The following is a 24,724-nucleotide window of genomic DNA, read 5'->3' as shown; positions in this document are numbered from 1 at the left end:
AGGTGGGGTCTTGGGAGAACAGAGTGGAGGGGGAGAATCACCCCCTTTAACCTGCTGGCCACGCTGCTTTTGGTGCAGCCCACGATATGATTGTCTTTCTGGACTGCAAGTGCACATTGCTGGGTCATGTCACGCTTCTTGTTCACCAGCACTCCCAAGTCCTTCTCCTCAGGGCTGCTCTCAATCCATTCTTGGCCCAGCCTGTATTTGTACCTGGGATTGCTTTGACCCAGGTGCAGAACTCTGCCTTGTTACCTTCATGTTCAGGCCCTCAAACCTGTCTGGGTCCCACTGGGTGGCATCCCTTCCCTCCAGTGTGTCAATTGCACCACACAGCTTGGTGTCATCAGTGAACTTGCTGAGGATGTGCTCAGTGCCACTGTCCTTGTCACTGACAAAGGTGTTAAACGGTGCCTATTGCAGAACTAACCACTGCTCTCCACTTGGATAAGGAGCCATTCACTGCAACTCCTTGAGTGTGACCACCTTTAAGAAAGCATACTGTGGCTTGTCTGTTTCTCTCTTGTGAATTCCCTTAGGAATTTGTGAATTTCACCACATTTGACTAAGGAAGGAATGGTCTAAAAGGTCAAGTGGTCTAAATGGTCAAAGTTTCTCTGAGATTTGTGAAAATATTTTTAGAGCCCATGCTGAAGGAATGGCTCTTTGTGGGTATTAACACTTCTCACATGGGTGAAATTCAGAAGGGAAAGCAGTGCTAAGTTAGTTTCTGGGTTAGAAAACATATTTGTCAATTCAGTCCAAAGGCCTTTTCTACAGAAAGAGTTTGATGGCTTACTCGTGTCATTCAAGTGATAAATTCTTGGGCTGTTTTTCTCCAGTAGGGGTACATTTATTAGGGCATCTGTTGAATGTAGGAATACTGCCAGTGGAAAAAAATAACTGTGTGTATTTAATCTTCCTTGTTTTAATGTGTGTTTCCATTTAGCTGTATTTCTTGAAAATCACCTGCTAATGAAGTGAGTTTAAGACTGATGGTCTGGTAACAACATGAGCTACTGAACTGGGGGCCTGAGATCCTTGGAGTACTGCTTTGCTATTAAATCAGCTGTGGTTTTTGGAGTGTTAACCACTTGAGTAAAGCCTTGCTATAAAATTAGAGGCAAAGCAGTGGTGATTTTACATCTGCCATGTGTTGGTGCGTGAAACTCAAAAGACAGATGCAGGTAAGTTTGGCGCTGTGGATTATGATAGCACCGCAGTGATCCATTTTGAAAGGATGGTTGCTCCAGCTGTTATGGATGCAACTATATGGAATGCCTAAAATACCCTAAAGCTTTCAGTTGATCAGAAAATGGTGATAGATCCTATCTTTGCCCCTTCCTATCCATTCCTCCTCTCTATTGGATTGGTTTTTTATTTTACCAAAGAGGTGAGTGTGTTTTTTCATTCTCAAACCACTCCATCAGTTTTATTTTTCTGAGCCTATGTGACATTTTTGCTTCTTGCCTTTTATAGCTAGGTTTTGGTGTGGTAATTGCTTATTGGGGGATACGATTTATTTCAACAAGATTAAATCATCTGCTAGTGCATCTAATTCAAATTTGTTTCTACCTTCATTCTGGTCAGCAAAGGAATTCTAATGAGCTCTTCTCTTATTCTCATCCAGGCATGTCAAAGTGTTTTGCAACGATATCATGCCTTTTAATAGCCATAAAAATTTTCTCAATTTTTTGAATGATGTGAGTCCTAGGAATTAAAAAATTTGTTTGAAATAACACAGAACATCTGTGGTAGAAAACAAAATACCTTTGTTGTCTTAGATGTTACTCCTATATAAGAAGATATTTATTTTTCTATGTGTTCTTTACTATGAGCAGATCTCTTTAGTTCACATTGAACTGGCTTGCTCTGTGTTATTATTGATTTCTTACATTTTTAAATAAGTAGTTGTACTAACATGTATATAGATGTGAAGTAGCAGTCTTACTTTGAACTGGCTGTAAACTCCATGGGGACTGCAGGGGTCTCTCAGCTACAGAGAAGGTTCTCAGACCATGGTGGGATATACACAAAGGTTTTTCCCCTCTTCGCATATTTAGTCTCACTCTTAAGCAGAGTTTCACTTCGAGTTTCAGGTTTGATTTAACCTCAGAAACTCAGAGCACAACTGAGTGGATACCACTGAATTTCTTTATAAATGGTTCTGTTATCAAAGCTGAGTTAGATCTGTTTGTGAAGTTGTTTGAGACATATGGTGAATGATGTGGGTCAAATTGGAAGAGGGAATATGCAAAAGATGGGGATGGAAAACAGGGATGCTGTTGTCGTTATTGTGGAGATGGGTGTGTACTAGGAAGATAAGGAAGGTGAGATCTTGTTTTGAGTAGCCAGTGTTTTGTGGCACTAAAATTGTTGATTGTATGATTGCATACCAGAGTGTGAACTTTGTATCAAGAGGGCTGTTTTTCCCTCTTCTGTTGATGTCACTTTGATAGCATATTTAAGCTCAATAGTTAAAATCTATCCATTTTAATTACAGATATGTGAGACCAGTAGAACACCACTATTTATGGGACATCAAGTTGCTGCCTTTGTGGTGTTGAAGCCAGGAAAAAAAGTCACCTTTTGGCATTCAATCAGCTTAGGAAGGGAGAGGTAAGGAGAGATAGATCAGATTGATCCGTTTCTCTCTAACACTGTTGAATAATTTGAAAGGTTCATTAAAACAGCTTAGAGGGATATTTTTGTTTGATGAATAGGATCCTGGCTTGCAAGGTTGAAGACCAGGCTAAGTCACTTCACTGGCTTAGCAACTTTTATTTCCTCAGCCAGAAAATTGAGCTAATTATTTTTACTCTTATTAGTATGCCTCCAAGAGCTCTTGATGAAAGGAGTGATTTGCAGGACTGAGTGGCCCATCTGCCTGGGGCTGAGCCTCCCTGGGATCCCTCAGGGCTTTCCCATGGTGCAGGGAGGGGTGGGCAGGCTGCAGACCTGGGGCAGGCAGACAGGCAACCCTGGCAGCAGCTGGCAGTGCACAGGCTGGGGGCAGCCAGGGGCTGGCAGCAGGTGTGTGATGGGGTTGCAGGTAATGTGCTTTGGCTGGCTGAAATCCTGCATTTCCCAGCTGGCATGAACCTGCACAAAGAGATTGAGGAATCGCCTCGTGTTCCCCCATGGAACAGCACCTAGGGCACAGCACTTCATTTGGCTGTGCCCACTGGAAATGGAGCATTGTCCTGCTTCCACGTGGATCCTGCCCTTGGGGCATGGTCCCTAAGCCTGCCTATGGTTTGTGATCCCTCATCATAACCTCACTACAGTTTCCCCTTGCAAAATTTCTGAGATTATTTTTGGGATTCAGAAATGAATGCCATTAATTTATGGGTGGAAGAAGCTGTCTTTTAAAGTTTGTGACTTGAATCAATCCTATTGATAAGACTGAAAGACCTGAAGGCTGGTCTTGCACTCTTCCACTTACCTTCCTGAACTGGGAGTGTCTCATGGCATGGGCTGTGCTCTTGGTGCTGGCACGAGCACACCTGGAGATAAACTTTTCCTTATGTGAGGAGCTGCTCACAAGACAAAGTGTCACCACTTTTCCATGCTGCTTCAGGACTTGATTTAAACCATATTAAGATCAATATTTAGTTTGATTCCTGTTGTTTTTATGGGCTGTAGATGAAGCACTAAACTTTTCATGGGTCAGATAGCCAAAGGGGTAAGGCATGAAAGGATGAGAGTGTAGGAAGGAGTATGCCTTGAAATTGGACCCTAGACTGCTTGACCATTTTTGAAGCTCTTGCTTTCAATAGCTTCTGAGGTGTATCTAAGACACAGCTTCTGATCATTGTTGACCAGAAATAACCTCTGTTGGTTATTGAGTGAATTGCAATTTTATCATCTTCTCTCCTGAAAAGTAGGAGAGATGATGATCAAACATTGTTTAATTTTAAGAAACTGAGCAATTGGGAGCTATAAGAGGAACTGAATGTGCTGTTAATTTAGCATTGGCAAATACTGCCCATGTAAGAATATAAATGAAGTTCATGATGTGCCTTGTGTAATTATGATGACCTAGAAGACTCCAAGTTACAGGCTGTGAGCTACTTTTCCACTTCTCAGTGTGGCTCCATAGCAGGTAAATGAGGGACTTTTGTCAGAAGTAGTATCTTCACATCTTGTCAGTTGAGCTCTCATCAAGGGTTTTGCCAATCACATACTTCGTTAAAGATTTATTGGGCTGGAAGAAGAATCACCTAACAGGAATCTGGTTAGCTCTCTGCATACTTTTTGTGTCTGAGGCAGGATGGGACTGCTCATTAAGCATTGTAGGCTTAGTACAGTGGGGCATTTTTCTAAAGATTACACTTCTTCTACACTCAAAATGATTACAAAATACTCAGGCACATGTTGCAGTGTCCAATTTGTGTATTTTATGATCATAGGTCATCAATGCCACAATTGCATGAAGCATATAAAAGACAAATATAAACAAGTGTATGTTTTTCTTCATGAAGGAGCTATTTTTAACACGAAAAATAATTAAATGGCAAAACATCAGTTATGTTAGGATAACCCATTATTCTCTATTGCTCTGTTTCATTCTCCACTATTTCTTTCCCTCCTGTTTTAAAGTTACTTTTGGACTTGTGGCTTTTTGGAGTGAATTTGTTGTGAAGTAATGTTGGTAAAAGATTTCTTCTAAGAAGCAAAAACAGTTGTAGATTTTTCTGCCATGTCACTTCCGTTAGCAGCTGTTGCTCTGAGTTTTGCAGAGAAGACATCAGAGGAATTTTAAAAGGTCTTTTCTGTTAAATTCTCAGTTACCATGGGCCTTTTGTTTGTTTGGCCCTAGATTATCATGAAGATTCATAATTTGGAGACCTTGCTGCCAATTTTTAATTTAGGTTATTCTTTCTTTAGTAGAGAGGGATGTTGAAGTAGGGGTGGCTCCTGATCATGCTTTTCCTCCAGACAGTCAGATGTATTATGGTCTGTTGGGAGGGAAAGGTCGATTCATGAAATCATTTTATAATGATTTCTCTGTTGTTTTTCATGGCTAACAGAAAACAAATAATAAAAGTTTCCTAGCTTCATGACTGTAATGTTTTTATAAATGTCCGTATCTATGTGTGTTGGAAAAGGATTTGTCTCGATGCTCAATTATTTTCTTTGAAGATTCATATTAATTCTAAAAGTGTTTACTCAGATGTGATGAATTACAAGTGGATGAAATTACATTGTTGTCAGATTGACTCATGGTCCTGCTGTGCTGCCTCAGTTGGGGACATTGACTTTCATCTTTGCAGAGTTAGCTCCCCTGAAGACCTGAGTTTTACACAGATGACATATCTGCCTTGTTAGAGGTCTAGAGGGTTTTGGTAACTGGACTTTGAGATGATAATCAGGGATAAGGAAAACAAAAAGACTGGCGGGTAGGACATCTGGAAGGGAAGGAAGAGCAATACCTATCTCTCTGACTTAGTCATGACAAGTGTCTTGCCAAAAGAGGTGTGCAGGGTCACTAAGCAAGATGAGGAGAGTGGGGAATGTTTTAGGATATATCAGCTGGCAAACAGTTTGAAATCCCCTGATGCCACGTAAAGCGTTATCCCAGCAGCTGAACCACGTGGCAGTGAAAAATTCTGGTGTGGCTGTATGTCTTATGCAGTCACTGCACTTCAGTCTCTGACTCTTAATTTCTTTTATAATTGATGGAGAGAATGTTGCTTGGTGCCTGGAGCATGCTGCATCCTGGTGTCTCCCATCATTCTGTGTAAAACGGGAAAAAGTAACTACTTCTCTGTAAAAGCTTTTTCAAGTTCTGTGATTGCTAATAGGATTGTGATTATTAGAAGTTAAGTTTTATTTTGTAGCCTTCTGAACCACTTTAATCCTGGCAAGAAGAAACTGCAGATGTGAAGGAGCTTATACTGAAAGCCTCTAGGAGAGCAGTGTCTGTTTGTGAACACTTCTGCATAATTCTGTGAGAGTTTTCACAGCAAGATGAAAATTGTTCCTTGCTCAGCATTTTGCTAAATGCTGTATGTTCCCAATAGCTCAAATAGCCTGAATACCATGAGGGCTTCTTACTAACCTATAACTATGTTAATGCCTTTCTTGCCACAGGGGTAGTTTCTCCCAGTAAAAAGCCAAAAAATTGCACACTGCAGAATGCACACCACAGATATTGCCAAGAAACTGCTGCTGCAGCCTCCCTGTGAAAATGAAGCGTTATTTACAAGGCTTCCTTGCTTTGGGGAAAACTTTCAGTGGAAGCTAGTTGCTGTGAAAGGAAAATCTGGTGTGATGGAAGTGTTTGATTGGATTCAGGTGCTTTGTTGTACCTTCAGGTAGGTGCACAGGATCTGCAGAGTACATGTTACAGAAGTCAGTTTTTTAGTAAACTCTCTATTACTTTGAGCTTTATGGAACTCTGAAAACAGTTTAAATGGGCTGTGGGCATGGAGAGAGAATGGTCTTTCTCACAGGCTGGCATTTCCAGTTCTGGTAACATGAGGGTCACTTATGCTTGGATACCATTTAGGGTTAGTCCGCCGTCAGAGTAAGAGTTTGATGTGCCTGCCATTTAATAGTTACTGGGTTTAGATAAGAGAGATTTGTGTCTTTGAGTCCTGAAGAAATAAGACTATGAATCAGGTCCTAAAGCTGAAGATCTTGCTTTAAATTCCTAATGAGATCCTAAAGTAAGGTTGACTTGACAGTAACATACATTGCAGGGTGGGCTGGGAAAGGAAGAGGGGTGTCTTATCTGCTCTTCCCAGGCAAGAGCTTGTTTTTATCTCCTGGTGACTTTTAACAGAGATTAAGGAAAACAGCATGTATGTTTCAATGAGCTTAAGCACATTCCCTAGGTAAGAGGTACTCAGGAAATTCATCGTGGAGCCCACTGTAACGCCATGGTTTTGCTGTGTGGAATGAGTCTTGTAAATCCATAGCCCAAGCTCAGAAGAGACCTTCCTGATTGTGGTGTTTTACTGTTTGCACAGAACAGGCCAAAGACTTTCCTACCCATACTTAAATTTATATATGTTAAGGTACAGAGGTTGTTATATTGTTTTACATTTCTGAATTTAAGTTTTCCCCTTGCAACTTAATATAATTCAAATGAATATGAGTGCATCCTGTAAAATGATTTCATTGTTGGGGAGAAAGGTAGCTTGCATGCCTTTGTGCCACCTGGAGTAGTGGTAAGAGGAGGCTTGTGGGTTAGCACATCTTAACCACTGCTTTCTAGCCCTGCTAAGTGCCTGCTGGAAATAATGCTTATATTGCATTTTATACCTCTGAAAGTGAAAGGTGTCTCTGCCTGTGGCAGGGGGGCTGGAACCAGATGGTCTCTAAGGTCTCTTCAAACCCAAATAATTTTGTGTTTCTATGTGTAAAGATTGTTAAGTGAGATGTTTTACAGTGCTGCTGGGAGAAGTGAGCTGTCATTCAGCTCCTCATGCTGTCAGCTTTGGAACTTGCAGACAAACATTGGAACGAGCTCTTGTTTTGCAACAGACGCAGCCTCTATCCTTGGGCTTTGCCTTGTGGCCACTCTTTGGTCTGCTATGAAAAGAACCTGCCTCGGCTCTCCAAGGTGCTGCAGCTTTTTCCTCTGGTGATTTCTGATGTGGTTACAGTTGTCAATGGAGAAATTGCTGGCAGATTGAAAATGTTTGGGCAATGTCAAATGAACTGGTGCTGCAAAATGCCCACAAAAGATCCTGCTGATGTGTTTGTACTAGTTTACATTTAATCTAAATGTCTAAAAGTTATGGCCTTGTTTTTATTTTAATTGTAACAGAGCAGCCAAAAAATCAACAGACTGCTGCCCTTTCAAACAACAACAGTTAAGGTTAAGCTTATGTCACAAAAAACTGTCTGGGCTTTGTCATCTCTGAAGACAGTCAGGAGTTGCCTAGAGGCAAGAAAAAGTTGCACTCGTAGCCGTATTCCAGTTCCACAGAGATCTCTGCAAACTGTATTTAGCTTGTGAGGGTATAAAAACTGTATTTTTTCATTGAATAGCACCAAGAATGATAGTACTGTGTGTTTCTGTGCCTAAAAAGTGGAATGTTTTCTCCATTAGCTTCCTCATTGGCAGGGCATGTGGTGTCTGTGGCACAGCAAGGGCCTTGCAAAGGCTTAATGGTGATTGATCAGAATCTGCCAAGGCTGTGCAGAACTGGGGTAACAACGTCAGCTCAGCATAAAATGGGGCTGGCCAGGTGGGAAGACAGCTGTTTTCTTACATGTAAGAGTTAATTATAATTTGGGCAGCAGAAAGATTTTCCCTGGGCTGAACACCAGTCAAATTAGTGCAGACGCATAGCATTGTTTTTGTCTGACCATCTCTCTTTTCACCTCGTGCTGGAGATGTAGTAGAAAAGAGATTTTGCTTTACATCTTTCATGTGCAGTTCAGTTACACAACTTTTTTGTTTGTTTCTTTTCCCCTCTGCTCTCCTGTGTCCCACATCTCATTCTCAAAACTGCCAACTACATCTATTGCTTGTATTCATCTAAAGTGGGAGGATTTCAAAGTACAGAAGCTTTGCCAAGTTTTTTTGTGGCTTTTATTCAAGCTTGCTTCTTCTATTTCTGTGGTTTACTTGGGGCTACATAGTCATCTACATGGAGATGATGATCAGAGTGGAAAATACGGGCATTTCGTAATTGGCCTAGCAATTACTTCTCATGCTGTAGAAAAAACAGAAACATAAAAGCCCTGCTCATGCTCAAAATAGTTGGATGTTCGAACTCTTTTGAAGAAGCTCCTTATTATATCCTTTTTGTAGTGAACTGATAGCAAGTGGGTTTATTCCCTTGCACAACACTTCTCAAAAAAAAAGCACTGTGTTAATCTATTCATCTTTTTTTCCATTATTCATCTTTTGTACCTCTCTAGTGGAATAGTTTTCTCTTTCTCCAGTTACTACTGTTTTTTATACAAGCTGAGTGGCTAACTGTATTTAAAGGTATTTGTGAGTGCCTCTGGCAGAAGAGTTGAGACATCTCTGTTCTTGCATCTCTGCTAATTGAAGTCAAAAGAGAGACCATGCTTGCATTTCTGACTGGCTCTGTTGGGTCATTGTTTAAGGGGCAAGATGGGAAATGGGGCTCTTGAAGAACTCTGGAATTCCAGAGTCTTCCCAAAGTGGCTCTTAATGGCACAGGATATTTTCATCCCTCCCTTCTCCTCCTTACTCTTTTCTTTTCTCTTTGCATTGCAGGACTGCTTCAGTTCCTTCATCATGCAGCACATGTCACAACCCAACACGGCGGGGAATCGCTAGTCCAGGGCTGACTCTTTGGTTTTGGCTGAGTCCTTGGGCTTGAAGACTCATGGACATTGCTGAGACTGATGCTTGAACCTTTGAGAGGAGAGCCTTTCTGATGGTCCTGCTCCACTCCACCTGACCCTATGAAAGGAGGGTTCACCATAGCTGTGTCCTTTGTGCTCCAGTTCCACAAGATGGGCTCGTTCAGAAGGCCTCGACCTCGCTTCATGAGCTCCCCTGTCCTCAGTGATCTGCCTCGGTTCCAGGCAGCCCGGCAGGCCATGCAGCTCAGCTCTAACTCTGCCTGGAACAGGTGAGCAGGACCCACCTGGCTGAGCTCCTGCCCTGCAGCAGCTCCTCAATGAGGGCTATGTGTATCTTATGCTTGTGTTTCACACCATTTAAGACTAAGCTCATCTGTTTATAAGCATGCACAAATTTTTGGCATGTCCAGGCTTTGCAGGCATTGAAAGCATCTGTGGAGTTGAAAAATTTAGACCTAATAGTGCTCAATTGGTTTTGACCAATGTTTTTCAGCCATACTATCTAGAAAAGCAGAATTGCTTTTTGTTAACAGTTGCATCTTTTAAGTACCATTTAGGAAAACACATTCCTAGTACTATAATAAATGCCAGTTTATTAATTCACAAAGGCATGTATTTGCATATTATGATCACAGTCAAGTTCCTCTGACAACTACTATGCTTGTGGCTTCAACCGGCATTTCCTATTGATAGCTAAATCCTGTCTGCTGTGCATGTCATGCAGCAATGGCAACTGGAAAAACAATGTGAAAGGTGAAGAGTGAGATGTCCTATGTCTTGATGTGATGTAATGGTCCGCTGCTACCAAAGTGGGTGTTCCCACCTTTCCTTCTGCCACATGGCTCCAGCTCTGCGCTCTGCAGACTGTTCTTGCTTGCTGACCTAGCTCAGTTTACCAATGTCACACAAAAGTAGCCTGGCAAAAACATTGCAGTTTTGTGCCATGATAGTGAGCTGAGGTCTGTGAAGCATGCAGATGCCATAACTGGCCCACAGAAGGGAATGTCTGTTTAGGGAATGACATGTCCTTGTTAGCCATGTCAAGCTTTAGACCTGCTAAACCTTCTTGTCTGTTGTCACTTTATGACTTCCTCTGTGCTGGTGAGAGAATTAGAAGATACTCCAACAGCATCTTACAAGAATTAACAGGGCTTAAACTTGGATCTGAGGTGATGCTGGCTGCAGAACATCTTCCAGCATGGCCAGGGTCTTGCCAGATGCTGCAGAGTAGATGGTTCATGGTAGGATCACTGGATAATGCAGCGTGATGTGTTTGGCAGATATTACCAAAAAATCTATGTCTCCTCATAGCAACTACCCTGCAGCATGCAGCAAAGAACCCCCAAACAGTTGTGTTCAAGAGACATCTGGCACCAGGAGTATCCCTGTGACAACTTTCCCTTGCTTACCCCAGGCAGAGCTTGAGGTTGGTTCTGCTCTGTCTCCCAGGGGAGATGTAGGTAATTAAGAGTAACAATTTCAAGGTGAGAAGGAGTGGAACTGTTTAAGGGCAGTTAACTTCACCTGGTTGTAATCTCTCTGCTTTTGGTGCCTTGCTCATGTTCTGCTCTGTGGTAAATCACACTTATTCATGGATGTTGTCCTGTCTTATTTCTTTTCTTGGCAGTGTACAAACAGCAGTGATAAATGTGTTCAAGGGGGGAGGCTTGCAGAACAATGAACTTTACACCCTCAATGAAAATATCAGGTAGGTTGTTGAAATGCACAAATACGGACTTTTGTTGTTGCATGTTTGGTGTTTGCTGGGATCTGTTACCTTCAGAACCACAGTTCAAAGATATTGGTGGGAGGAGAAGGGATGAAAGCAAATTTATGCACAACTTTGGGGTTTTTGGCTAAATTACTTCTTTCTTGCTATCGAGTGACATGAATGGCATGGGGTATTTGGATAATTTTTCTCCAACTTGTGTAGCTTTGATAAGGACAGGTTGTGTATTGGCTAATCTTGTAAGGCTTTTGTTCCTTTCTAGGAGCTATGTCTCTTTTGGATATGTTTTATACATAATAATACTGGCATCTCTTTTCTGAAACCAAACTTCTCAGAACCGTGGACTGTTTAAAGTAAACCACAGCATTTCATTTAAAAGCTTAATCTTCACATGATAATTGCAGAGCAAAACCTGAAAATATGAACAGTAAAGATAAAAAAAGCCTAAAAACCTAGCTAACATTTTTGTCACTGATGCTAGTGATGGTTAGAAGTATCGTTTGCTTTTAAAAGCAGGTTTCATGATTATTTGTAGTTTCATTCTGATTAGTTGGAAAGTTTGATTAGCAATAGATGGGACTGTGGAGTAGATAAAGAACTATTTATTCTTGCCTTGGTTCCAAGTGCTGCTGAGAGGACTGTTGTCAGGGCTAATGGATGTAGGTACCTCCTTCTCTTTTTACCACTGCATCCATATTAATTCATCAAGAGTGCTGTCACACATGTCTCTTCTTCTTCTTTTATATGCCCTCCCCTCATTCCTATTGCATTTTTTTGAGCTCCAAAAGATTCAAATGGCAATTTGAGCTAAGTATGTACTAAACAGCAATCTAAACTACCCCTTTCCCCACTTTCAAAATAAATGCAGCTATCAGGTCAGGAGACTCTGTCCAAATTGGTCTAGTCCCAAACCCGAAAAGTTTAATATAATTCCTTTTGAGAGTTGAGCAAGGGCAGGATCTTGCACTTTAATGATATTTTAGTGTGTTCAGGTCAGAAGTCTTCAAGTTAGGTTTAAGTACTTGGAGCAATCTTAATTCTCCATGGGATGAGTATTTGTGGACATGAAAATAAAAACAGATGTCATAAGGCTTGGGAAATACCTAAAGGCCCAGCTCATTAGCAGACTTGGGGAGTGGCTTTGGGCTTTGTGACTCGCCTGTTGCCCGTGGCAGTGGCTGCATCCTGCTTTTTCCCTGAAGTGTGAGCAGGTGCTCCTTCCCACCCTTCCAGGGAGGCAGAACTGCTGTGGGGCCTGGGCTTGGCCCCAGAGGCTGGACCATGCTCTCTTCATGCTGGTTGCTGAAGTGAAGGCAGTCTGGTGAAAACCAGGCAAAGAACAGGAATTTCTTTATGAACTGTGTATGCTTTGAGAGCAGTGGTGATGGTGGGAGGGGAAATGCCCTTTTCCACAGACATGCACTGCCAGGCTGTACTTGGAAGCACTCACCTTGAATTACATGATTAATGTTCCTGCAGGTGCCTTGAGCATTGGTTACATCTCCAAATGTCACTCTTTAAATAGACCATTTCACATCCAAGTAGCTCATTAATGCCCATCTAAGGAGCAAAGGACAGGCCTCTGCATGTGTGTCTGTATGAACACCTGCAGCCTCACACCTGTGGTTCTTGATGGAGCTCCCAGCACGGGGTGAGCTCTGTGCACAAGGGCAATCTCTAGCTTGACACTGGAGAAAAGCCAAACCTCTGAGACAGACAACTCTTGTGTGCCATGAAGTTGAGCTGGTGCATTTTCCTTGCCCTTGCTTGTAGTTGTCCACTCAGCTCCTGGGTTGTAGTTTGCAAATGCAGTAAGAGGCTCTCAGGTTCTGCACAATGCTTCATCATTTGGCAGAGGAAAACATGCGACAGTTTTAAAGGAGGATGGTAATTGGTGATGACAGAACCAGGAGATGAGCAGGTGGTAACATTTTGTTCTGGGTTGCTGCCACCTAGGTGTTTTGTTTTTTTTTTTTTTTTACTACTCTGAAAGTCAGTTGTCACGGTAAGAGGAAATGTAAAAAATGCCTTTGGTAAATGGAATTTCTGTAAGTGGGAGGTGACCTGGCCATCCTTAGGAAGAGACCCCTCCCCTAGTTTTGTTCTAAGGTGCAAGCCTCTGGTTGCTGGTCTTACCTGCATGAAGCCAAATCCTGCTGAGTTTGTCAGTCAGCTGGTGGAGAGTCTGCTGGATTTGGCTGAAGCCAATGGAAAAGCTTCTGGCAAATCGGTGCCTAAAGACTTACCCGATTTATTGATCTCAGACATTGGCTTTGATTTGGGTGGGCGAATATAAACAGAGAGAGTAAAGGCATGTTGGCATGCAAATAAATGTAGAAGCATTGTAAAATGGTTAGAGAGGAAGGCTTCAAATTTGACTTTGAGCAGAGATGAGGTAAAGTGGCATAGTTTGGTGGTAAAAACCCAGCCTAAGAACTGGATGGTTGCTGATTCAGATGCTATTTTCAAGCACTCTTGACTATACTTCACACTGGTAAAAAGCAAAACTCTTAGAACAGAAAAAAAAAATTGCAGTTTTTGGTATTGGAAAGTGTTGGGCAATCTTTAAATTTACACAGAATTTACTGCTACAGAATTTATTCTCAATCACTGAAAGCCTAAAGTGCCAATGCACTGAACTTCCTAAGTTGTTTTTTCAATGCTCCCTCTGATGTAAACTAATCCTGATTTTTTTAAAATATGAATATGTATTATAATTTAAAACTTTTATCACAGCCTGATTTAAAAGCCAACAACTTTCATCAGAAATACTTCTTTGGAGTGGCTTTTGCCTGCCTGTATGTATTAAAACATCTCTTGTTAAATTTCTAGAATTTCTTCCTTGGAAAATATGCCTTCTTTTTTATTGTTTGAAATGTGGTAGTTAAAATGTGGGTGTGGCTTCTGTTTCATTTCTCCTCTCCTTATCCTCACTTTCTACTTCCAAAAGAGAAGGAAGTACAACATTAGGGAGATGTGCTGTCTTCAGTGACATGAAAGGCCTCATTGTTTAAACAAAAAAGCAGAAAAAAATGTGGATTTCAATCTAAATAACTCCAGATTTTCTCCCCAGCTTTCTGTTCATTCAGGAGGGTAATTTCTTTTTTTTGCTTGTTCTAGGTGTATGGTTTATAATTAGAAGACTTCAGAGAAGCTGTTTAATTTCTTTATAATTTGAGAATAGCCTTTGTAAAATACATATGTAACTATAAGAGAAATCTAACTGTGGCCAAAAGCACCCATTCCCACATTCCTGTATCTTTGGTATGACTGGTAGTAAAGTGCAGATATAGCTGTAAGAAATGACCAGCAGTGGCTGCTACTTCATGGCTCCATTCCTTCTGTCTACAGACGGCTGCTGAAGAGTGAACTTGGATCCTTCATCACAGATTACTTTCAGGTATTGCATGACTTGCTTGCTTTATTTTGAGGTTTTCTCCCTTCAGCTTTTTAACCTATAACAAAATGAGGATCCCTTTTTACATGCATGTAGCCTACAAGTTTTGCTTTTGTTTTACTGAGGAAGATGATGGATGTACTGGACTTTTTAAATGTGGGCCATATAGCCCTGGGAGTAATTATTTTTATTTATGTGAGTGCAGAATTAAGGAAAATCTTCCTTTGCACTTAAGAAAGGCTGCTAGTAGTAGCCTGCCAAGATCAACAAAGAATTCACTTGAAGTTGTTAAAGAAGATGGGATGCCTTTTCTTGAGTGTAGAAAATTCAAAAGGTTTTCTGCAACAGCGGCCAGCAAAGGGCAAGAGGAGAGATAATGACGACTGCCTGGAGGCAGGAGGGGGTAAAGAGAAGGAAGTTTCTATCAGCAGGAAATCAACCTGGGTGCTGTTTGCCTTTTAGTCCCACAAATATAAATGCAGTTTCTGAAAAAGGAAAATGTGCAAGATGAAGACTTGAACAGTCGCAAATGTGAATACGTGTTGCTGTGTTTTATTGATACTGGCCAGATAGAGGTTCACATGTAACCGCTTGAGAGCCGGCTGATGATTTTTAGAAGGCACTGATGGCTTTCAGTGTTTTAATTTGTTCAGTTTAATTTGTTGATTAAAAAAAAAAAAAAAAAAGAGGCGCTGCTGGAAACAAGAGGGTTTCCTTCCCTTTGAGTAAGAGAGAGAAAATTTCTGTACTTTCTGAAGCAGCTGATGCTTCTGTGTGCTTGCTAACTGCTTAAAAGGGGAAAAAGAAGACCAGTGTTTTTTCCTATCAGATTACATGATTTATTAGATTACATGACTTTAAAAAATCCCCCTGCTGTGCTATCAAGTGAGAAGAAAACTCCTGCCCCAGGAGTAGTTATGTTTCACTTCCTCAGCCCCTCTCTGCACAAGTTGTTTACTGCAGAAGCAGCTGCTGGAGGCACAAGGCAGGATGTTTCCTAGACCCTGAGTGGAGTGGCAGCCACCAGCACTCACATTTAATATCTGGGGTATTTTTGCTCATTGTCAAAAGGAGCAACTTGGCATCTGTCAGACTTAGCCTGAGGTAAAACTCTTGGTACAGGCAAGTTGTGAGAGAAACTATGAGATAAAGGCTATTGTCGGAAGTGAGATTTTTCCCTCTGTTAGCTAAGATGCAGACTTATTTCTGATTCTAGACTGACAACATATGACCATGATAAGTTACCACTCCCTCCTGACTGTCTTTTCTCAAAAATCCTAGGGCCATGGAGTGGGGAAAGACTGTTCTTGTGCCAAAGAATAGCTGACAACATTTTTCATTTGTTTGTGGGTTCTGTTTCACTGCTGATGCCAGCTGAATTATGGCAGTACTGCTGCCACCAAGATGAGCAGCATTGAATCAAGCTGCTGATTTGGCTGAAAAATAACCTTGAAAGAAAAAAACCGAAGTTTCCAACTACTTCCTTTGACGTGTTGTGGTCATCACCTCTGACATGGGGGAGGTGCTGGGAGGGGGTCACCAGGATGCAGAGTGGAGTGGAAGTGCATCTTTTGGCAGTGACTTCCTCTGACATCTGTTAAAACCCACTGAAAGCTATTCCAAGAATGAAGTTTTCTGTCCTCTTGCATTGAAATGGACCTGGCTCTGTGTAGCCAGGCAGTTTTAAATATCCTAGCAGCAATTAGAGCAACTAACTGGATCATGTAATATTTAGATGTGATAAACCGATTTGAATATTTTCTATTTCTTATGCCATGGCACTTACAGCTGGAGCCACTGAGAGGAACTTTAAAATCACATTTGTTTTAAGTGTTGGGGATTTTACATTATGTAAATTTTAAACACTCACACATGCACATTTTTTATAAGCATTGAATATTCAAGTCTAAAATGGAACAGAGCTTTTATAGTGAGACAAAGCTACCTTTGTGATCAACTTGACTTAATTACTCACAAGTCCTTTTCATCAGCACTCATGCAAATTAACAGTTTTTAGCTCCTGAAATTGCTAAAGGAATGTTTAGGAAATGGTTATAGTTTATGCAGTCTTTTTCTGCTACTAAGCCATCATCATATCAGAGTTAATGAGTCTGTTTTGTCTTTGAAAGAGAAATATAATTCCTGTAAGGGCTGCAGTGCAAACTCAGATGTTTCATTCTGAAGGAAAGTTGTGTTTATAAGTCTGCCGCTTTAGCAATCCTACTGTATATACAAACTCTCTCCTTGGAGCGAAGCCTGAGTGAAAATGGCAGATAGTTGGGACTTGCAGCATTTACTGCAGATCTGCCTTAAAGCCGTGCTTCATGCTCCAGGTTTTTCAGTACTGACTTTGCCCATGAAATGATTTGAGAATTTCCTGAAAAGGGGCATTTGTACCTCCCTCTCTGCTCAGTAACCCAGCACGGCACCCACCATTTGCTCTCACTGCTGGGTTAGTTTGCTGGTGGTCAGCTGAACTGCAATAGGTGGAAATCCTATGACCGTGGAAGGTAAGAGGCAGGATTTGGAGGAACAGGGTGTACGGGCAATCGGGACTTTTCTGGTGCAGTTGTGTGATTTTTCAGATAAGCTCCCTTCATTTTCCTACTGTTTGGCCCTTGTGTTGGTGGAGAAAAAAATTAAATATAAAATCAGCAAGTGTTGATAAATTGGTGTGTTATCTGCCTGACTCTGCAACAGCCTGAAACAAAACCTCTGGAAGGGATGAATTGTGTCTTTTCGCTCTGTGTGGGCTTGTTAATCTTGAAACTCATGGGGGGCAAAGTGGAAATGCATTTATGTATATTAACTCCAAACTGTCTCCTCCCAAGGCAGAGAGACCTGATCCCTTCCCAGGCACTGTAACCTCTCCTAGAGCCCATAGGCTGCAAATGCACGTAGAAAGTCAAATGCCCAGAGCTGATGCCTGATGTCCACTCGCCGCACTGGCAGAGCTGGTAGGTGAGGAATGGCAAGTGGATTGTGTTTCCTCATCTAATCCAATGAGATCTTTGATGTCTCAAAACCAGAGGCAAGCTGTTACATAATTTCCAGCCTGCTGCAGTGGAGAGCCACCGGAGACGGCAAGTCCTGACTCAGAATTAGACCCAGCTTTGGGTCTGCGCGAAGCTGCAGCGTGCGAGAGCACACATTGCTGAGGTGTCAAGCAAAGTCCAAGCAGCAAATGCTAATAAATAGCTGAAAAGTAAGTGGTGTCAGCAATGAGGCGAGCGTGGGTCCAAACCAAAGCTGATTTTATCTTCTGCCTTTAGCGCAGTCAGTAGTGGTGCTGGTGAACCTTCCTGTGGTCAGAGTCCCTCTCGCTGTAGGCTCCCCAGCTGTGCAAGTTGGCTGCAGTGATAGGGGGAAACCTGCTCTCCTCCCTCTCTTGTGGCACCATAAAGCTTTTGTTTAGGTCCCCACTGCATGTTTTCCTGGAAATCCAGCCTGGAGAGATGACTCGAGCATCTCTCATGATGTTTGCTCACTCCTTTGAAAGGCTGCTTTGTAAAGCCTAGCTAACAGCATGTGGCTGCTTAGCCAAAGAGAAAAATACAGGGTATGTGATGCATCCTTTCTTGGTGCCAGGTTTCTGTGTCTACCTGTTTCACAGCAAGGCAAGGAAATAATTGTGTAGGCTATTGCAGTGATGGTTACTGCTGGATACAGGCAGCACCAGCTTTTCTCTGGCCAATTGCTGTCTTGTGTCTGCTGCCAGGGGCTGCAGCAGCTCGGCTGCTGCACAAGGAACAGAATTCACACTTGTGTGATTTGCAGCGCTCAGCTGTGTGTCTGCAATACTCTTTTGGGTCAAGCTGCTCTTTATTATTGTATTTGTCTTCTCATTGGCTGGGAACCTCTGTTCATGCAGGTCTGCTAATTATTTCTACTTCATCTGGCACTTTTTAGAGCAGCTTTCATGGAGCAGCTCCAGAGACTCCATAGCAACTGCCCAGGTTCGTTATCATGGATGGAATCCTCTGGCAGCTCAGTACTGCTATCAGGCAGAGGACCTAGTCCTGGGTGGCAGCAGGGACACCTCCTTTCAGGCCCTGCTCTCAGGGAGTCTCTAGATGTGTGTGAATCCTTCCAAAGGGAGCCAGGTTGCTCCCACTTGAACCATGGCCAGAGTGCCATGGCCTGGCTGAGCAGGATCCCCCCTGGAGCAGTGATAATCAGGGTGAAGTCAGGGGCCCTGGCTGTGGGATTTTCCCAGAGCTGCCTCCTGGTCTATCTAGATTGTAGCAGTGCTACCTATTTGGTCTGCCTGGTCTGCTCTCCTTCTTACTCTCCCTGCCTCACTTTCATCTCTTCAAGTGGGCTTTCTCTTTTATCTGTTATGAACAAAACTGGCTCTAGGAAGAGTCATTTTAGGATGTGATTTCATATTTATCTTGCAATTTCTCCTCTATGTGGGATGGAAGTGATCTCTCTGCTTCTGTCAGTATTTCCCCTCTTGTTAAAAAAAAAAAAAGGATGGGGGTGGGAGGGTGCTCTAGATATGAGATGCTGCAGCTCACACAAACTTGTGTTTTGTGAAACACTGCCAAGAATTAGGTAGGTGTTTGTGTGCAGCTGGCAATGACTTTGTAGAAAGTACTTGCCAAGTAAGTTTGAGTGATGCTTTTTTTCTCAAATTAACATCAGATTATCCACAAAGCAGTGGCTCTGTGCTTGTAGAGCCTGTAGAAGTGTGGTTTAGCAATAGAACACAAAACCTCAGCTGCCTATAAAAAGGGGCTGCATTTAAGAAACGCTGTAGTGTTCTGTAGAAAAATTTTGTTTTGCACCCAGCAAAATGAGGTCAATTATTTTGTGTATGTTCTGGATCAGTTCTGTTTCAAGCTTATGATGTTTGATGAACTAATATTAATTTGTTGATATGAAGGTGGCTTTTAAAAGGCATACTTGCCATGTTTGGCTTGAAGGTGTGATGGGGAAGCAGAATTTATCCATAATTAAATGGATGCTCATGTAAACCTTTTCCCCTCAACGATTATGACTTAATTGTTATTAGCAGAAGAATTCATTTGTATCTTGCTGTACTGCAGACATGGCTTTCAGGCAAGTTGTGAAGTTGCCTGTGGTGGCTTGAGCCTCCCTGATGTTTTCTGTGGAGTTGCAGGCAAAGCTACTCAGCTGCTTTTCACCAGCCCCCTGCTTGCATTTAGCACTCACAGCAGAGCAAGCTGTGCTGGTGGCATGGCTGTCACCCCAAAATCCTTCCTGTTGGCTCTGTGTGGAGGCTGGCACCATACCCATGTTGCTGACTGAGTGCTTCTGAAAGGCAGCATCTGATTTGCCTCGGGCACAGTCCGATGGGTACCATTTTGCCCAGGGTGTACCAGGGCCGTGCACAGGAAGGGCCCCCAGTGGGAATGCCCATCTCCTGCAATGGGAGGGGGAAGGTGCTGGGCACTACAGGCACTGCTGGTTTGAGAGAAGAGCCCCGGCTGTTGTGTCTGGGACAGGTTTCATCTTCTGGGAAGATGGTGGGACTGGTATTACTCCTTTGGGCACGCATGGAGAAATTTGCCTCAGAGGGAAATTTCTCTAACAGGGAAGGGAAAGAAAAAAATACCTCTGCCAGAAAAAAGGAATGAATTATCAGGAAAGTGTGTGTGTTTTATAAGGTGGTGTCTGACTGCCTTCAATTTTTTTTTATTCCCAATGATTGGAGTATGACTTACTTTAAAGAGTAGCAAACACAGACATGGTGTGAGAGGATCTTTACTGACGAACAAATGAAAAGTGATTATTTTCACTTTGAATCCTATCTTTAAAAATGTAGGGCATTTAAACATTTACTTAAGAGCTTTCTTTTAGCTGCCTTTCTTATTAGTGTATCTGAGTCAGCTATTTTGGTTTTCTGCTCTGAGAAAAGGGGTCAGCCTGTGAGATTTCACAAGGTCACTTCTATCTGCTGCAAAACCTCTCTCTCCAGATTTCTCAACTGCAGGTACATGTTTTGAAGTTGGGACTTTGTTTCTCTGCACAGCAGAGTAGCAAAGAGTAAAGGCAGGTTTGCATCTCCCACAAGGAGCATATAGCATCCCGTGGTGTCCCAAGAGCAGGGTGAAGAGAACACCCTGGGGAACCAGGAAAAGCTCATCTGGGGAGGGAGGGGAGTCCCTGCTCCCCCACGCTCCCATCCCTGTTCAGCTGTAACAGCAAAGAGATGGAAGGCGGCAGCTGAACTTTTTCAAATAAATGTACCTTTCAAGCTTACTTGGTGTGAGTCTTTATCTAGTATTGCTTGAAATAGAAGATTTCTTTTTCCTCTTAGAACTGTGCTTCTGGCAAGCAGGGATGCAGCAGAAAATGAGACTTGTAATGTAGACAAGGTCTGATCCAGACCTCCACTGCAGCTGCATTGAGTAGCTTGTATTGATTTGTCAGCAGAGCCTGTAGGGTTTGTTAATGACAATTTGCCTGTCTGGCTTGCTCTGAGGGATTCATGTTTAGATTGAATCAATTCCCAAGCCTGTGACTTCTTGCAGAAAAGGTGGGGAAGTAACATTTCCAGGTACTTTTAGGATGAGGAGAAGGGAAATGAAGTGTGGTTGATTTACTTAGTTTTTTTTTAAAGTCTCTTCCACAGGAAAAGGAAAAATTTGAGAGGATAAGTGAAGAGTATGCAGTAACTACAGTAACTGTATAGCCCTAATCTCTTTTTTAAGGAAACCTTTAGAGTGAGATTATGCAATCTCTTTAGCACGTGGAATTGCTATAATACATTTATAGGAGCATTATAAATTTGTTACCACGGAGTAATGATTAATATGTCTATTTTGCAATAGATACAGCTTTGCTGTTCATTAGCATGTACAAATGTGTTCTTTGGTTGCTGACATAGCTGCAAAAGAAAAAAAAATCTCTGGAAGTAAAAAATATCAATAATATTTACTTCTAGGCAAAGTATCAGGAAAATTGTATCCAGAGTGGGAAACATATGTAAAATGATATCTAACGTTCTATGGCAGATAGAGAAGGAATTCATATTTCCTAAGAGAAGCAAAAGAAAATAAGCATCACATCCTCATATGTGTCTGTGTGTATATATATATATATATATATATATATATATATATATATACACACACCTTTCTAAGTAGTTTAAATTAATACAGTGTTAAAGACCAGCTGTAAATTTCCCCTGCAGTATATGAGAAGTAATTGCCTTGAGCTACAGGTTGAAAAATAAAGAAATTAAGTACTTTTATTAATGAACTGAAAGCATTTGGAAGGATTAAAGTGCCATATCACTCCAACATTATTGTTCAAGCAGAAAAATATTTATAGTGTAAGTGGGTTTCACTTTTTTCCCCCTTATGGCTTTCTTCATTACAGATTTCCTTCTTTGTATTTTTTCACACTGTTGGTTTTTCCTGGCAAGTTTTTTTGTTGTTGTCCAGAGCAGGATATATGTAGTCATTTATTTCTGTTGAACAAATCTAAAACTTGAATGGACATCCCAACAACTTAATATTTCCCTCCAAAGCCCACATTTCTGCTTGAGGATCTTCATAAAACTGTCACCTTCCACTCATTGCTAACGTTTGGAAATGCTGTAATTTTTTTTCATTGTGTGGACATATTTATCCAGCTTGCTGAATCCTGTTGACATTGCCCAGGTGTAAAATATCTCCCAGCCTGAGAATGTCACAGAGCAATGTGTCTCTGTGGCAGGGCTGAGCCAGGCTGGTGTGTGGTTCCAGGAGGCAGGTTTACAATGCAGAGCAGGAGCACCAGGGCAGGATGCACTATGGCAGCTCATCAGGAGGCTGTGGTGGTGTCTGGGCAGTGAGGTAACAGCAGTGCCCACTGGGAGTGGAAAGAGATGTGCCTTGCTCCTTGGCTGATGGAAGGTTCAGAAGTGCAACTTTGACCTGGATCCCCATTAAAACCCAAAAACTGAACAGTGGGGGAGTCATCTCTGACTGTTGTGGGCTACCCTGATACTGAATCCTTTCAGAGAGGCAGAAGGCCTATATTCTCTATCAGTATGATCTCTGTACCTTTTTTAGGATGCAGTAATAGTGCGTTATGTGGTGATTGCAGTGCCTTTCTCTGGCATTCTCAAAGCTTTTCAGAATAACTGATTCACTTGGTGCTCTCGGGAGAACAAAAAGATAGGTGTTGTTTTTGCATCATTCTTAAGTTTGGGGAAGTGGGAACAAAAAGCTAATCAGGTATATTGATGTCCTGAACTGCAAACAGGCATATTGATATCTTGATCTGTCTGGTCCATGAGAGTTGAGTTTATCTAGAAAGACCAGGTCCTGCCAGTTCTTCTGCACCTTGACACTGCATACTGAGATGATCCAACTTCTCAATAGAAAAAGAATGGCCTCATGGAAAGACAATAGGTAGGAAAAGAGAAGTAGATGTTAGGGAGCTGAACTTGGCCTACTGGGCAGTTAGACAAGCAATAAGCAAGTGCAAAAAGAAGAAGAGAGTGGGACACTTTCATAGCATTTGACTCTTTGAGTGCCTCCATCATGTAATTGACTTATAGCATATGTGGGTGCACCATTATGGTAAGAACTATTTTATTTTCTTGACTCCCTCCCTGTGACCCTTCCCATTTCTGGGAGACATTTCATCTGCTGTGTCTGTTGCATTCTCATGTCCAGCTGAACAAGAGTGGGTTAAGGAATGTCTAGCACTCACACTGAGACCAGTGCTGGAAGAAGGTACTACAACATGACTAATCTTAAGATTAATGCATGCAAAGTGGGTAGTAACTGACAAAAAAATGCATTCTTCCATGTTCATTATAAATAAATAAAAGGCAAATGCATGTCTCTCTTTTCTCTTGGCAGAACCAGCTCCTTGCGAAAGGCTTGCTGTTTTTGGAGGAGAAGGTCAAGCTGTGTGAAGGTAAGTGTAGTAGGAAACCTGTTTTGGAAGAGAGCTGTGCTTTGATGTTTGGTCAGATGAGATGATTTGCATGTCTGGGTGGTGTACAGCCCTGTCTGGTGCTGTCCTGGGGTGTCACACAACCCCTTGGGAGCCCTTGTGAGGCTGACGAGAGGGTGGGCTCTTTGAATAGCCAAAGAGCCACGATGCTCCCACCAGCCATAACTGCACCTCAAAGGCAGCAACGTGGGCTCGTGTGGCAGCTGAACCTGGGCTCATGGCAGTTCTGGTCTGGACATGGATCCTGTTGCAAAACTGCTTGGAGTTGCCTTCTGCCTTTCATTTCTCAATGTGATTTGCAGCTTGATATAAGCATAATTTTGGTTTCTCTGTCATGCTTTGTGTAAATTCAAAGAAAAGAATGGTCCTTCCACTGAGAATGAAATACTTCAGGAAAGAAGTTGATCACACAAGGAGTTGTGTTCAAACTGCTGCTGCAGAGCCTGTGGGCCAAGGCAAGTGTGGTGTGGCCACTCAGTGCTGGACGTGTGGGAAGCTGCTCACATTTAGTAACTGTTTGCTCAAGTGAAGCCAGCACATCTTTATTCAAAACAAAGCTGCTGTTTGGTTTGACCCAGTTTTCTAGCCTGCAGGGAAGATCTCTTGCTAATCACCAGTGTGAGTGTGTTGTTTGTGGGTCATTAAATGCCAATAGATGCTTATGATCTCACCTCATTTCTGGGCCTGGATTCCTCTGCACCATTCTTCACCCGGCTGGCAGGCTGTAGGATCTGGGCCCCAAAGGAGTTAAGGGATTGCCAGCCTCCTCCTTGGGATGTGCTTCTTCAGCATTGGCCCTGTGAGGGAGGAAAAAAGGAAGACTCCTGTATTTTCCAAGATGTGGGTACCTGCCTTGCCACTACCAGCTCTTCAGAATGAATGCTGCACAGCTTACCAGAGACTTGGGTTTCTGTAATCATATAAAACTGTTCCAGGATCTGCTTTAGCATTATGAAAATTGAGTTTGAGTTTGTAATAAGCTGAGAGTGGCCCAAGAGAATTTTGCAGATGCTCAGGTAGTTTGGGCCAGATGAAGTTTCCCAAGCAGACAGCAAAACACCTTCTATGCCTCATTTTTCTGTCCCTAGCTTGAAGTGACACTGGAGCCACAGAGCTGTGCAGGCTGGCATCACTGCAGGAGATGACTCATGGGCACCTTTCTTTTATAATGTGTGGGCTTGATGCAGGTCTTGTGGTCACAGCAATGAGGATTTCTTGTACACGCTTCTTGGTTAGTTCTGTCTTCCTGGAAAACTTACACTGCCCCTGCACCCAGACAGAGTGGCTGCGGGGCATGGCAGTGTTTTATCTATGTCTGTTTTTCAATCACACCCTTTTTAACATGATTTTTCTTTATACAATCTGTCAGAATCTCT

General features: G+C 42.3%; 1 protein-coding gene across 3 annotated transcripts in view; it reads left to right on the top strand.

Annotated features, from left to right (window-relative positions):
• PRR5L (proline rich 5 like) overlaps positions 1 to 24,724 on the top strand; it is a 41,627-nt gene that overhangs the window by 4,507 nt on the left and 12,396 nt on the right. For 2 of the 3 annotated variants that reach the window (XM_068193750.1, XM_068193751.1), the window contains exons 2-5: positions 9,209 to 9,569; positions 10,928 to 11,008; positions 14,381 to 14,429; positions 23,252 to 23,309. In XM_068193750.1, the coding sequence (XP_068049851.1) occupies positions 9,400 to 9,569; positions 10,928 to 11,008; positions 14,381 to 14,429; positions 23,252 to 23,309 (358 nt within the window). In that variant the 5' untranslated portion in view covers positions 9,209 to 9,399. Of the gene's footprint in view, positions 1 to 2,251; positions 2,620 to 9,208; positions 9,570 to 10,927; positions 11,009 to 14,380; positions 14,430 to 23,251; positions 23,310 to 24,724 lie in introns of those variants that run through there. The other variant, XM_068193749.1, reaches the window with a different exon arrangement.

Source organism: Anomalospiza imberbis, chromosome 6 (genome assembly GCF_031753505.1).
Source record: "Anomalospiza imberbis isolate Cuckoo-Finch-1a 21T00152 chromosome 6, ASM3175350v1, whole genome shotgun sequence".
In the NCBI taxonomy this organism is placed as follows: Eukaryota; Metazoa; Chordata; class Aves; order Passeriformes; family Viduidae; genus Anomalospiza; species Anomalospiza imberbis.
Note: the sequence above shows the minus strand (reverse complement) of the source record. Positions and strands in the feature narration are given on the sequence as shown.